The following is a 13,562-nucleotide window of genomic DNA, read 5'->3' as shown; positions in this document are numbered from 1 at the left end:
TGGTGTTGATTTTCTTTTGCAGATCTTTTCGGTTTGAACGGCAGTTTTTAACATAATTTCTAGGTAACTAAAAAATTTTAAACTTCGTATACCGGTAGAATGTGTTTATAAAACATCTTTTTCTCTTGGCTTTATTGAGAAAATTCTATAGTTTGTAAGATATTTGTTGTCTTTCTTCAATTTCTGCAATTTCAACCAATCACTGACGTCTATTGAGGTAAAAAACATTCTGTGCCGTATGAATATGTCCCTCGTTTAAGAAACAGATTGGGTTTTTTTACATTTGTGAAGAAAAAAAAATACCCTTCCCCCACCCCTTACCCTAACCCTAAAACAGATTGAAATGCAATAGATCGATACTAGGGTCATAATTATGGGTGACAATTTCATATGACACCGCTAGAAAAAACTGCCGTTCAAACCGAAAAGATTGTGCGCTTGTGGTTAATTTGTCAGTGTCAGAAGGGGTAGGATGAAGGTTAGTGTCTGCAGGAGAAGGGTGGAGCAGTGTGGGTCTAAGTGGGAGTCGGGTGGATGTGGGATGGGGGTTATCATTTACAGATTGTGCCTTTTTTTTCCTCTTTCTGCTCTTCTTTCCTGCAGTTTCCCACCTGTCTTTGGTTTTATTTTCTCCTCCTTCCTCTGTGCTGATCTCTCTTCCGCTGGTTCTCACCGGCGGTGGAGGTGCAGTTTCTTTTACGATCACAGGTGCCTCTTGTGACTTTACGGGCGGTGGAGGAAATTCCACTCTAATGTGGCCTTTTTGGCCACATTTGCAACAACAAGGGATCCTGTTCTCCTCTCTAAGCCTGAGTATTACATCTTTGAGTGTAATGGTTTCTACCATATTTTCTAGGTTCTCCAGGGCTGCCTGGATTACCATATCCAGGCTCTGCCCTTGCCAATTTTTATGTGGAGTTCTGGTAGCTTGGAGGGCCACTATCTTTTTTTGCATGCCCAGCAGTTTAGCAGCCACTAGCCAAGCCACATTTATTTCCGGGGGTATGTCTTCTACACGTCTTCCATGGTATATGGGCAGAAGTACCACCTCGTCAGTTTTTAAGGGGGTTTCCGAGTGTAGCCTGGCAGTTGCTTCATCTCGGAACAGTACCTCTACCGTTCCAAACTCTCTTCCTCTGGCAAGGTAAGAAATTCTCTGCCAGATGGGTTTTAACGCCTTTTCAATTTGATTTGTAGTCATTCAGTCGATTTTCTTGATTTTGACAGATTAAGTTCCATAGATTATCATTTCTTTTCTTTGGTTTTCTGTAATACTTCTTGCGGGAGAGGACACCGTTATGTTGTGCCTCTCCCTACGAAGCATATTCTTGTATTTACTAAGTTCCTTTACATCAATTTCTTTGTCGTGGCTTTTGGTCACGGTCGCAAAGTTAATTTTTTCTTCTGTTTTGTCTTTCACAGAAATTGCTTTCAGCAGTTCTTCCTCGGAAGAACTCAGATTTTCGTACTCCATTTTTTAAAACTATGCTACCCTCTTCAAACAAGAGGGAACACGTCAATAAAACTGCTGTAAGGCAGCAAAACAAAGTGTTGTTCAACACAAAACAAGTAGAATAAACAGCAATTCAACAATACAGCAATTAATTTAACAGAGTGACTTACTACAAATACGCTTTTTAACACAAAGTGGAACTAGCACGATGATTTTATTCAAACCACAAGGGTTAAACAAAGAGGGGAGAATACACGGGCAAATAGGGGTCGAGCACTTATTGGATGTGATTACATAGATGAATAAATGCATTATAATTTCGGATGAAAATGAAAAAAATGAATGGACGTGGAATGGGCTTGACCCCACCAACCACATTCCTGCATTGAACCATTTACTTCGTCCTTTAATCAGGCACTTACATACCCAACATTCAGGCTGCTTTCTTCCATTTCTTTTTTAACTAACTCACTTACTTAGACTGCTACTATTCAATCAGGCAAAGCTACGAGCTGCAAAGTACATCCATCTCAAGGATAGCATCAATAACGATGTTGCCCCTGGAAGGATAGGCCAATTGTGCATACTTACGTCTTCCTTTACTGGTAGTCCTATATATATGCACGAATGTACGTAAGACACCATGATTTACGTTCGGCACTACAGTGGGCCCGACCTTTTCATTACCTTCACTTGTAATGCCAGGTGGAATGAAATATAAGTGAGTCTTCAGCCAGGTCAACAAGCCCATGATAAGCCTGATGTCATTGCGAGAGTTTTTAGACTTGAACTACTTAAATTCAAGGACCTCTTCACCAATGGCCAAATATTTGGCCATGTTAAAAGCTTCATGTTCACTATTGAGTGGCAAAAGAGGGACATGCCTCACGTACACACACTTCTATGGTTAAGTCAGAAAATAAATACAAATGGCATAGACAGGCTAATTTTTGCTGAAATACCTGATCCGGGCGTTGATAGTGAAGTCTAATATGCTCCATGGCCCTTGTGGGTTTGCCTACACAAGGAAAGATTGCTTGATAAATGGTGTATGCTCTGAGAATTATCCAAAAAAATTCGTGTCCCATACTCAAGCTGCTCAAAACGGGTACCTTCTGTATAGGTGCAGGAAGCCATGCGACAGAGGCTCGACCTTAACCATAGGGAAATTTGAAGCTGACAATAGATGGATAGTACCTTACTGTCTGCTTCTTTCAGAGACATTTAAAGCGCATATCAACGTTGAATTTTGTAATTCCATCAAATCAATCTGTGGTGTATGCGAGAGATTCGAAATAAAGGCCCCTACCTTCTCTTCGCTCAGATGGAGACCCTTCAGCGGTAATGGATCCTTCAACACAGCCCGACCCGAACGCTAGAGATAGCAGCTTCTTCTCCCAAACCATAATAGCGTGCTGACTCGTCTTACCCGCTAGGCGACCTGACTCGAAAAGGCAGAATCCTCCCTCGCTGCGTGCACGTCACCGCTGCCCCTTCCGGTCAACCCTAAGTTCCAGTCAGCTGCCCAGCTGTTGACGTCATCACACACTCCACCCTGATCTTAAAGATCACAATCTCTCTACTCCATGTCGTAGTCCACCATCCAACCGGGAGGGCGCCTTGCGCGTCGAGATCTTCTCAAGCTGGGCACCTTGTTCTCCTCCTCTCCACAATCGTCGTCTGTCGAAGCGACAATCCTGCGAAGGTCCAAGACGTGTCGTGGCATCCCATCCACGGAGACGTTGTTTTTGGAATTGACCGCCGTCACCGTTCCTCTGCTCCATTGAGACGTACAGCGCGCCTTTGGTGGCTTAAGCCAGACTTCCTCCCCTATTTTCATGCAAACGGGTCCCTTCTCTTCCTCGTGGCCCTCCGGCGCTTTGCTCAGGTGCCTCCATTCATATTTAAATACAACTCTCTGCGGCACAGATTCTTCAGCTTGTCCGGATTGAGGAGACAAGTTGTACCAAAAAACTGCTTCAAGTGGCGAAATGTGCCCTCTTTCCGCTATGGCCTTGACTGTCCGATGGTGCCTCTCTACGATCCCGTTACCGCTCGGCCTATACGCTGCTCTGAACAAGCGACGCACCTTCCACCGCTCAAGCATAACCCTCAATGCTTCCGAACGAAACGCCGCCCCGTTGTCCATCAGCAGTTCTTCCACGGGACCTCTCTCTAAAAATATCCCGTTCAAGATCTGCGCGATCTCGTCAGCAATGCCCGTTCTCAACTCCCTCCAAATGGCCAGCCGGCCCGGCCCGCAGTCCACCATGGGGAGATACATTCCCTGACGGTAGCGCGTCACATCCACAGCTAGTCTTTTCCAGTTGTGCTCCACCGAAAGGTTTCCCTGCTCATGCCCACACGGAGCAGGGTCGATGGACTGACACCTGTCGCAGCTCCCGACCACTTTCCGGATGCTTCTCCTAGTGACGTCAGCATCAACTTTCTTCGCCAGATACAGGGACCTGTCCACACCCAGGTGATGCATAGCATGCAGTCTCTTCAGTTCAGAGTCATCCAACCGACACGCCACAGCTATCCCTTTCCGGGCCTCCTCCGGTTCTTCCAACCACGCTCTTTTCACCCTGGTCAGTGTGTCCGCCCTGTTTTTCTCCGAAGGCACGAAAACCACATTCAGCTTCAGTCCGAACTCGGTGATCAATTCACCTAGAACTCCTAGACGGCGCTTCACTAACATCTCCGCGGCACCTTTCGTCCGCACTCTCCTTTCACCGGTGATCACTGATCCTACCCAGCCAAGCACAGTGGCCGAATCCATCCGGATTTCAATTGTGCGCAGCCCCCATTTCAGGGCCAAGTTCAGCCCTTTCAGCACCGCGTCTAATTCAACGACATTGATGTGGTTGAAGTCATCTGCTTTCCGAAGCCAGGCCGCGTCCTCCACCGCAGCCCCTTCGATTGCCAACACAACCCCTATCGCTATACTGCTAGCATCACACCAGACGGTCCCGCATTCCGTCTTGGGCACGTATCAGTTCCCCCTGACCGGGTCTTCCGCTCTCGTCCTCTCTCGGATTTCCTGCATCATCGCCACCGTCCCTTCTCCCACCTTGTCGCTCCAACTCTCCCCCTCCGCTCGTCTCTTGATGTAACTGCACGCCGTGCGCAGCCATCCAGCGACGCTGGAACTCAGCTCTGGGATTTCATTCCCTCTCCAGAACACCAATTCACCCGATCTATCTCTTCGCAGCTTCAGCCCCAGCGCGGCTCCTCCTTCCATCGACTCCGGTGGCTTCTCAATCAGTCCCAACTTCTCCAGATGTCTAACTACCTCGTTGGCTGGCGCTACAGTTTCGTCCACCAAAATGTCATCAATGTAGGAGCTGGTGGCCTTTCTAATCTTGCCGTCTTTCCCTAGGACGGACTTAAGCACTGCCGCCATGATCTTCGGAGCGGAATTCAGCCGAAACCCAGCCTGGTTAAACAGTACGTCCGGCCTTTGTACCGCACCAGCTGATATCGCCACAGTTTGTCGCTCACATGGAGCTGCAAGTATGCTGATTTCAAGTCGACAATCGTCGCTGCCTTGGTCGACCGTCTCCACACACGTAACGTCTCGCCACAAACGTCTGTCGCCTCACCTCCCGTGTGACACGATATATGCTGGTTTAGCTCCCTGAAGTCCAGCACCGGTCTGACTTTTCCCTTCGTAGAGGCACCACCGCCATCAGGGGTAGCACCGCCCGCTACCTCCTCCTCCCAAGGGACAAGGACCCCTTCCTCGATCCACCTCTCCACCTCGTCTTCAAACTAAACCCTGGCGTGGCCTTTCAGGGTATGCTGGTAACAGCTCACTCTGTTTTTCAGCATCGGGGGCTCGTCCTTCCATCGCCACTCTATCATCCACCGCTGACCATCGAACGCCACCTGAAAGTCTTTGTCCTCGATGGTGTAAGCGGCGCAGTCCCTCGCGGGGATCTGCTCTCTCTGGCGATCCTGTCTCGCAGTGCACGATGCCCCCACGCTTCCGAACGTGACCTCATCTCCCACAATACTGACGCCACCGAGGCGGTTGATGGCGTCCATCCCCATCACCACATCAACCCCATCTATCACGCGTTCAGCCACAATTACCTGCAGCCTTAGTGTCGCGCCACGCACCACTATCTCTACCTTGCTGCTGCCTCTGCAACGGATTTCGCTGCCGTCGACCGCCCGGACACTACTTGCCCCGTTCCATTTCTTCGTCACCCTTGAAGTCACAAGGGTGGTCGTACAGCCCATATCCACGAGGGCCTTGAACGTCTTCCCCTCGGCCTCCACGTCAATTAATGGCAGCGTCTCCAATAGCGCCTCTACTCGTTTGTGGGGAAAGTTCGAGAGGCAGCAACTTCCCCGCGGTCGTTTCCCTGGTCGCAATCACGGGCGATATGCCCTGTCTGCTTGCATCGATGGCAAACGGACCACGGTTGCATACTGTCCTGCGCCATGTGCGACCCCTGACATCTAAAACACCGACCTGAGAACGGCCGCTGTCGTTGCATGGTAGGCTTCTGTACGTCTTTCTCCAGTCGTCGTCCGTCTTTATTCCCCTCCGCCACCGCCATCACTATCGCCTTCTGTCCAGAGTGTCGCGTCAACACGCGGGCTTGAGTCACAAGTTCGCTCAGTGCCATCTTTTTAATCCCGGGCAATCGTTGTAGGTGAATCCCTACATCGTCGGGGAACCCATTTACAAACGCCAGTCGCACTGCTCTCTCCAGCCCTTCTCCTGTAAACCCAGCCAGCGTCACTAACCTTCTGACTTCTGCTGCGTATTCGTCCACCTGTCCTCCCGTCCATCTAATCGTACCCAGCTTAGCAAAAGCTGTGTATTCACACTCTGTGTAGGCATCCCTCAGACGTTGCTCTATCTTTTCCTCGCTCAGACGTTCTTCCTCGTCCATCTCAAGATATAGCGTCAATGCGCTCCCTTCCAAATACAGCGCCATAAGACTTGCCACATCGCTTATACCTTGCAGTCTTGCCACTACCCTGATTTTACGAATCCAGACCACTACATCGCCTTCACCATTAAAGGGTCTGATGATGTCGCTGGCAATCCTGATTTTCGCTGCCATTGTGGTGACGTCTTATATGGAGTGCCGAAATAGCTTGTGGTGTGTGCGAGAGATTCGAAATAAAGGCACCTACCTTCTCTTCGCTCAGATGGAGACCCTTCAGCGGTATGGATCCTTCAACACAGCCCGACCCGAACGCTAGAGATAGCAGCTGCTTCTCCCAAACCTAACAACGTGCTGACCCATCTTACCCACTAGGCGACCTGACTCGAAAAGGCAGAATCCTCCCTCGCTGCGCGCGCGTCACCGCTGCCCCTTCCGGTCAGCTCCCCAGCTGCTGACGTCATCCCACACAATCAAATATGCCTGCAAATACATAAAAAATGGGTCCGATGTTGCCATGTTAGGCCTCCAAGGCATCAACCAACACGATGAAGTAATGCAATACCAGGCTGCATGGTACGTAAGCAGCAATGAAGCGTTTTGGCGTATTTTCGGTTTTGCAATACACGAAAGGTATCCTGCCGTTGTTCAGCTTGCTGCTCATCTTGAAAACGGTCAAAGAGTGTATTTCAGTGAAGCTGCTGCTGCCCAGGTAGCATAGGCTCCATCAGATACTAAGCTTACTGTGTTTTTTAAACTTTGTCAGGTCGATCCTTTTGCACGGACACTCTTTTACCCACAAGTTCCATCCGACTACACCTGGAACAATAAGATGTGGAGGAAAAAGAAGACAAGTAAAACTGTTGAAGGGCACGAAGGCGTTAAGTTCAATCATTATTTTGGGCACGTTTATACCGTGCACCCAAATCAGACTGAGTACTTTCATCTCCGTCTTCTTCTACACAAAGTAGCAGGCCCAACTTGCTTTCAGGATTTAAGAACTGTGGATGAAAACGTTTTTGCAATATACAAGGGAGCATGTCAATAGCAGTCTTCTTGACGATGACAGGCAGTGGCAAGCCTGCTTATCAGAGGCTTGTGTATCCAAATCACCCGGAAGCCTTAGAACACTTTTTGCTGTTATACTGCACAATTATGCACGCAGTAGTCCGTATCCTTTGTGGCTTCAATTTAGGAATGACCTGTCCAAGAACTTTAGGTGAGCCGCTCAGCTTCGATTCCCTACTTTAAGTATAGGTTTCACCGATACAATATATAACCTAGCGCTGATTCAGATTGAAAACAAAACTTTAGCTTTAGGTGGTGACGTAATGACCACTTACGGGCTTCCCCCCCCTCACTGCAAAGCCTACCTCAAATGATCTCCCTTCTGAGATTATTCGGAAAACATCTTACAACATTACTGAACTATTCGCATATATACAGATCAATGAGGCACTCTTGCTAACTGACCAGAAGCACGCCTACGACACTATCATTCAGCAAGTCCAGGGTCGTAAAGGTGGCGTTTTCTTCCTTAACGCTCCTGACGGACAGGCAAAAACGTTCATAACTAGACTAATTCTTGCAAAAGTAAGGCTACAAAAGTGCATCGCTATGGCAAATTGGGGCATAGCTGCTACTCAGCTCCCTGGTGGCAGGACTGCACACTCTACAAGTTCACCAACGCCTGTTTGCAACATTTCAAAGATAACGGGCAATTGCTCACACAATGCCACCTGATTGTTTGGGATGAATGCACAATAATTGACAAGGGTGCCCTTGAGGCATTAGATGTTACTTTGTGAGACATAAAGGAAAGCCACAAACCTGATCCTGGCGTTGATAGTAAACTCCATGGCATAGTGAAGTCTAATATGGTCCATGGCCCTTGTGGGCTTGCCTACACAAGGAAAGATTGCTTGATAAATGGCGGGGGGGTATCACTGTCTTACCATTCACATTCTGCAGAGTGCAGTTTCCGATTTACACCATGTCCATTAATAAGTCCCAGGGGCAGTTGCTGTCTGTCGTTGGACTTTACTTAGCTCAACCATGCTTTTCACATGGTCAGCTGTACGTTGGCTGCTCAAGAGTGGGTTGTAGGAACAGCCTTCATCCCCCGGGGGAAAACTAAAAATGTTGTTTATAAGGAAGTTTTATAGACTTGCCATATTTCAGTCCTACATTATTGCTGTTATAATTTTTGTTACTTTATTTTTTTACTTGATTGTTGTTGTAATATTACACATGCGGTTCCCCGTAAAAAAGTTACTTAGGTGTTAGTCTTGCCATAAAGCGTGAAAGATGCTTAAGGGAGGGGGGTGTTAATCGCTTTATTAGTTTCCTAGCCTTTTCGAGAGTTAATTATTATTAAAAGTAGTAGTGTTGACTGTGGCAATGGGAGTAATAATAAGAGAGAGAGAGAGAGAGAGAGAGAGAGAGAGAGAGAGAGAGAGTGGGTATATGAGAGAAAGAGGGAGATGATGTACAACTTTCCTGGAGAGAAACTCCTGTGGCCAGCATACTGGATCAACTACTGAACACCATAATTTTGGTTTTATTTTTTGCATTCTTTAATACATACATACATACTTATATATCCCTCTCTCTCTCTTTATTAGAGAGACACAAGAACCTACACACACATATACACACGCAGCAGTAACTTCTGCCTACCAAATTCAATTACAAAGCTCTGGTCGGCCCAGGGCTATAGCAGAAGACACTTGCCCAAGGTGCCACACGGTGGGACTGAACCTGAAATCATGTAGCTGGGAAGCAAGCTTCCTATCCACACAGCCATGCCCGCACCTATATGTATGTATATATGTATATATATGTGTGTGTACATATATACATACACACACACGCACACACGCACACACACACACACACACACACACACACACACACACACACACAAAATACACTTCAATTGAAATACAGTTTCCCCAAATTAAACATATCTAATATAATAAATGTGAATGTCAGTGTGTCATACTTTTTCAACTTTACTTCTCGAGTCCAACATATACCATTTTGGAATCTGGCTTACTCTGTGAGTAAATTATTGAAATATTTCAAAATATCTGGTAATGACTGTCAGATAGCCCCCCCTCCCCTATAAAAGTGTTACATGTTCCAACCGAAGCAAAAAGACTTTCGTTGTGATTTGCTTATTTGTCAGATTTTATTTCGTATACCAATCTATGATCATTTGACTCATGACTTTCATTAAGAATGGGTAAAATACGAGTGACAATTTAAATCAAGAGTACACGCACACACACACACATACACCACTTCCTAATCTTAGGAATATTTAACTGCTATTTCTAGCAAGTCAAGGTTCCCTCTTTGAGTGTGGTGAACATAGATATACATCAGTTAATATTCAGTTATCTAACCCTTTCCACTCCCACAATGTGTTTTGGAAATGCATGAACATCACAACTTGCCCTTTTCATATTTTCAAAAAAGTGATTGTACTTATTGTATGTTCTTTTATTGTTTATTTGTTAATTGAAAACTAAAATGAATTATTTTCTTTTCTACCATCTACAGAGCGTGTTGAGAGCAGCAGTGTTTGTCAACTGACCTTTCCATGAATGAGGTAGGATCTGTCTTACATTCCTACTTCTTGTAAAAGTGTTCAAGTCATCAAGTGAACCAAGGACTAGACTCAAGTGACCAACAACACATCATGCTATTCGACTGCGATGAGTGTATGAATCTCTCGGTTCAAAACAGTACATCAATGCCATGTAAAAAGAGAATTAATTCTTACAATGACAGCAATCCATATAAATGCCAGATGTGCAACATCAGTAATAAGGGTGGCTGCTGTGGAGATGATAATGAGGAGCAAGGGGAATGTATCAACCCTTCATCCTGTGGAAGTGTATCATCATATGGAGGAGACTGCTCTATGTCATGTGCTGAAAAGAACTGTAACTTTCAACTACCCCCACTACCAATGCCACCACCCATATCAGGAATATCACCAATGCAGGGTAGTCCACTTCCACCCAAGCTGTTTGACTGCAAGATCTGCTGGAAAGCATTCAGTCAGCGATCACATGTTAGTGTTCACAAACAGATCCATTCTGCAGTTTTGCCCTACAAGTGTGATCTGTGTGAGAAGAGCTTCCCACGTTTGCAAAACTTGGAACGTCACAAGAAAACACATGAGGATGGCAAATTGTTCAACTGTGAAGTTTGCAGTAAAAGTTTCCGCCAGCGATCGCATCTCAAGGCTCACACCCGTGTGCATTCAGGTGAGAGACCATTCAAGTGTGAGGTATGTGGTTATGCATTTTCTCGAAATGGCAATCTGGCCAGGCACAATAAAATGCACAGATCCAAAAAGAAACACTTGTTTGAAAATTCATCATCAGAAAATGCTTTGGTTCTTCCACCTAAAAATGCTTCGAAAAAGAATGGCAAGTTACACAAAAATGGTTTCCTTAACAAAAACACAAACAAAGACTGCTTGATTTACAAGAAAGGAAATTTATTAGACTGTGCCATTTGTTGGCGTGTTTTCAGTCAACGTTCACACATTAGTGTCCATCGGCGTATTCACAAGGCTGTTCAGCCTTACCAGTGTTCACTTTGTGGCAAATCTTTTACCCAGTATGGCAACATGCTAAGACATAAGCGTCTACATATGGGTGAACGTAGGTTTGTCTGCAATGTATGTCCAAAAGCCTTTACACAGCGTACACATCTGAAAGTGCATCAACGACTGCACACAGGAGAAATGCCATTTAAATGTGGCATTTGTGGATTCTCTTTTACCAGGAATGGCAATCTCATGCGTCACATGCGACTTCATTCAAAGTTAGGGCAATTTGGTCCTCCTGCAACAAACATTCCTGAGACTGGACAAGCTGTGTTCCCACAAAACCTGCATTTAGATGAAGACGATAAGGATGGAAGTAACTGCAACATGGGTTTGGTGACTAATCAAGGTGAGGAGTGCGACCATGCAGATGACACAGACAACATGCAGTTGGACTGTGGTGCTTGCTGGAGGAACTTCACACGTTCACAGCAAGTGAGTAGCAGCAACAAATGGATGCAAACACAGTTGCAAACATTTGCTTGCAACATCTGTGGCAAAGGTTTCACCAACATGAATGATTTGGAGCGCCATCAACGTGTACACATGCCTGGTGCCAAGCGATTCCCATGTGAAGTGTGCAACAAGACCTTCTCACAGAAATCCCATATGAAAGCTCACATGCGGATACACACTGGCGAGCGACCATACAAATGTGAAGACTGTGGCTATTCATTTTCCCGTGTCGGCAACTTGATACGTCATAGGCGTGGGAACAAGAAAAAAGGAAAACGGTGGAGTTGTGTCAACAGACGCAACCTTGAATCAACTGCTGTTAGCATCCCTAATACAACCATCAGTATCACTTCAACCACCACTACCTCCACTACAAACAACAACAACAACAGCAGCAGTAACAACAGTAACAATAACAGCAATAACAGTGACAGCAGCAATAATATCCAGTCAAGTGCTGACACCAAAGAGTTGCCCAGAGAAACTTGTCAACAAAATCTTGCCACCCAGATGGTGACAAGTGGGGTAGAAGAGGGCAGTATCACCCCTGTCACTAGCGGTGTTGCTAGCAGCAGCAACAGTAGCAGCAGTGAAAACCAATCAGGTACCAGCCCTCTCACTCACCAAGTTGGTATCCCACATCAGATGTCTGTCCATCCACGACACTCCAACATGTCACACCACACCAGTGTGACTTCACATCATAGTAGCAGCTCATTGGGACAAGATCACCAGTTAGGGTTGTCTTCTGCACAGCAGCAGCAGCAACAACAACAACAACAACAGCAGCAACAACAACATGCATCACTTCCACCACAACTTCCTCCCCCGCCACCACCACCCCCTCCGCCCCCACCCCAGACACATCACCAGCATCAACCACAAACGCCACACCCAGCAGGTATGGGGGGGCATCACCATCCTCATCACCCTCATCAACAGCAACAACAGCATCATCATCATCAACAACAACAACAGCAACAGTCCCATTCACACCATCAATCACTCAGCCTCCCACCCCACCACCCAACCAGTGTCCTCTCGCAACACATGAATGTCTCCACACATCCACTTGGCATGCCACATCATTCCAGCCTTCCCCGTCACCTCAACATGATCCAACCACACCCAGCGACCGTGCCACACCAGCTCAATGTGTTGCAGCAACACCATCACCACCAGCATGCTGGTACTGCACCACACCAGCTCGGCATATCACAACAGCTTAACCTTCCACACCACATCAATGTTCCACTCTACATCAATGTACCAACCTCCACATAAAGAGAGAAGAGGCTGATATATATATATATATATACTTTATTTTAAAGCAGCAGATATATATAACAAAAGCTGTTACTCGGAGTTTCACGTTCCCGTTCGTCAGACAGTTTTTTTTTTTAACAAAACTGTTCGACAAACAGGAACATGAAACTCTGAGTAACAGCTTTTGGTATATATTTCTGCTGCTTTTAAATAATGCATATTATTCTACCTCTGGTATTTGAGTACTCTTTTTTTCCACCTTGTTTCACATTTATGTGCTTACTCCAGTATATATAAATATATATATATATATATATATATACACATATATATATATATATACAATCACACACACATATATATGATTGATTATACTGATGTATTATGTATGCATATATATTTTATATTTCATGTAAATATATATATATCATATGCATACATATGTATATTATATATCAATGTCGTCGTCGTCGTCATCATCATCATCATCATTGTCGTTGTTATTATCATCCTCCTCATCAGTTTCATATAAACTTTTCCATGCTTGCATGGGTCAGATTTTCTATGGCCAGATACCTTTCCTGTTACCAACAGTTAGCTGCTTCTGAGCAAGGTAATATTTCCCCTGCACAAATATATTTTATATGTAAAACTGGCAATTAGAAAACATAAACAAACATACATATATGCACACACTCACACAGATATACATACATGGTGATTGCTCCATCTTCACAGACAATTGCTGTCTCTGAGCTTCCTTGTTGACAATGATATTTCTGACATTCTGCCTATGACCTCTCTTAAGACTATTAAGTCCCACAGCAGACCTGTTTGTGTGTGTGTGTGTATG

General features: G+C 45.6%; 1 protein-coding gene across 1 annotated transcript in view; it reads left to right on the top strand.

The window, feature by feature from the left end:
* LOC115218936 (zinc finger protein 665-like) overlaps nt 1-13,562 on the top strand; it is a 40,030-nt gene that overhangs the window by 23,715 nt on the left and 2,753 nt on the right. The window contains exon 2 of the mRNA XM_036508560.1: nt 9,928-12,754. Coding sequence (XP_036364453.1) covers nt 10,067-12,727 — 2,661 coding nt within the window. The 5' untranslated portion in view covers nt 9,928-10,066 and the 3' untranslated portion in view covers nt 12,728-12,754. The remainder of the gene's footprint in view (nt 1-9,927; nt 12,755-13,562) is intronic.

Source organism: Octopus sinensis, linkage group LG14 (genome assembly GCF_006345805.1).
Source record: "Octopus sinensis linkage group LG14, ASM634580v1, whole genome shotgun sequence".
Taxonomy (NCBI): domain Eukaryota; kingdom Metazoa; phylum Mollusca; class Cephalopoda; order Octopoda; family Octopodidae; genus Octopus; species Octopus sinensis.
This window is presented reverse-complemented; position numbering and strand designations above follow the sequence as displayed.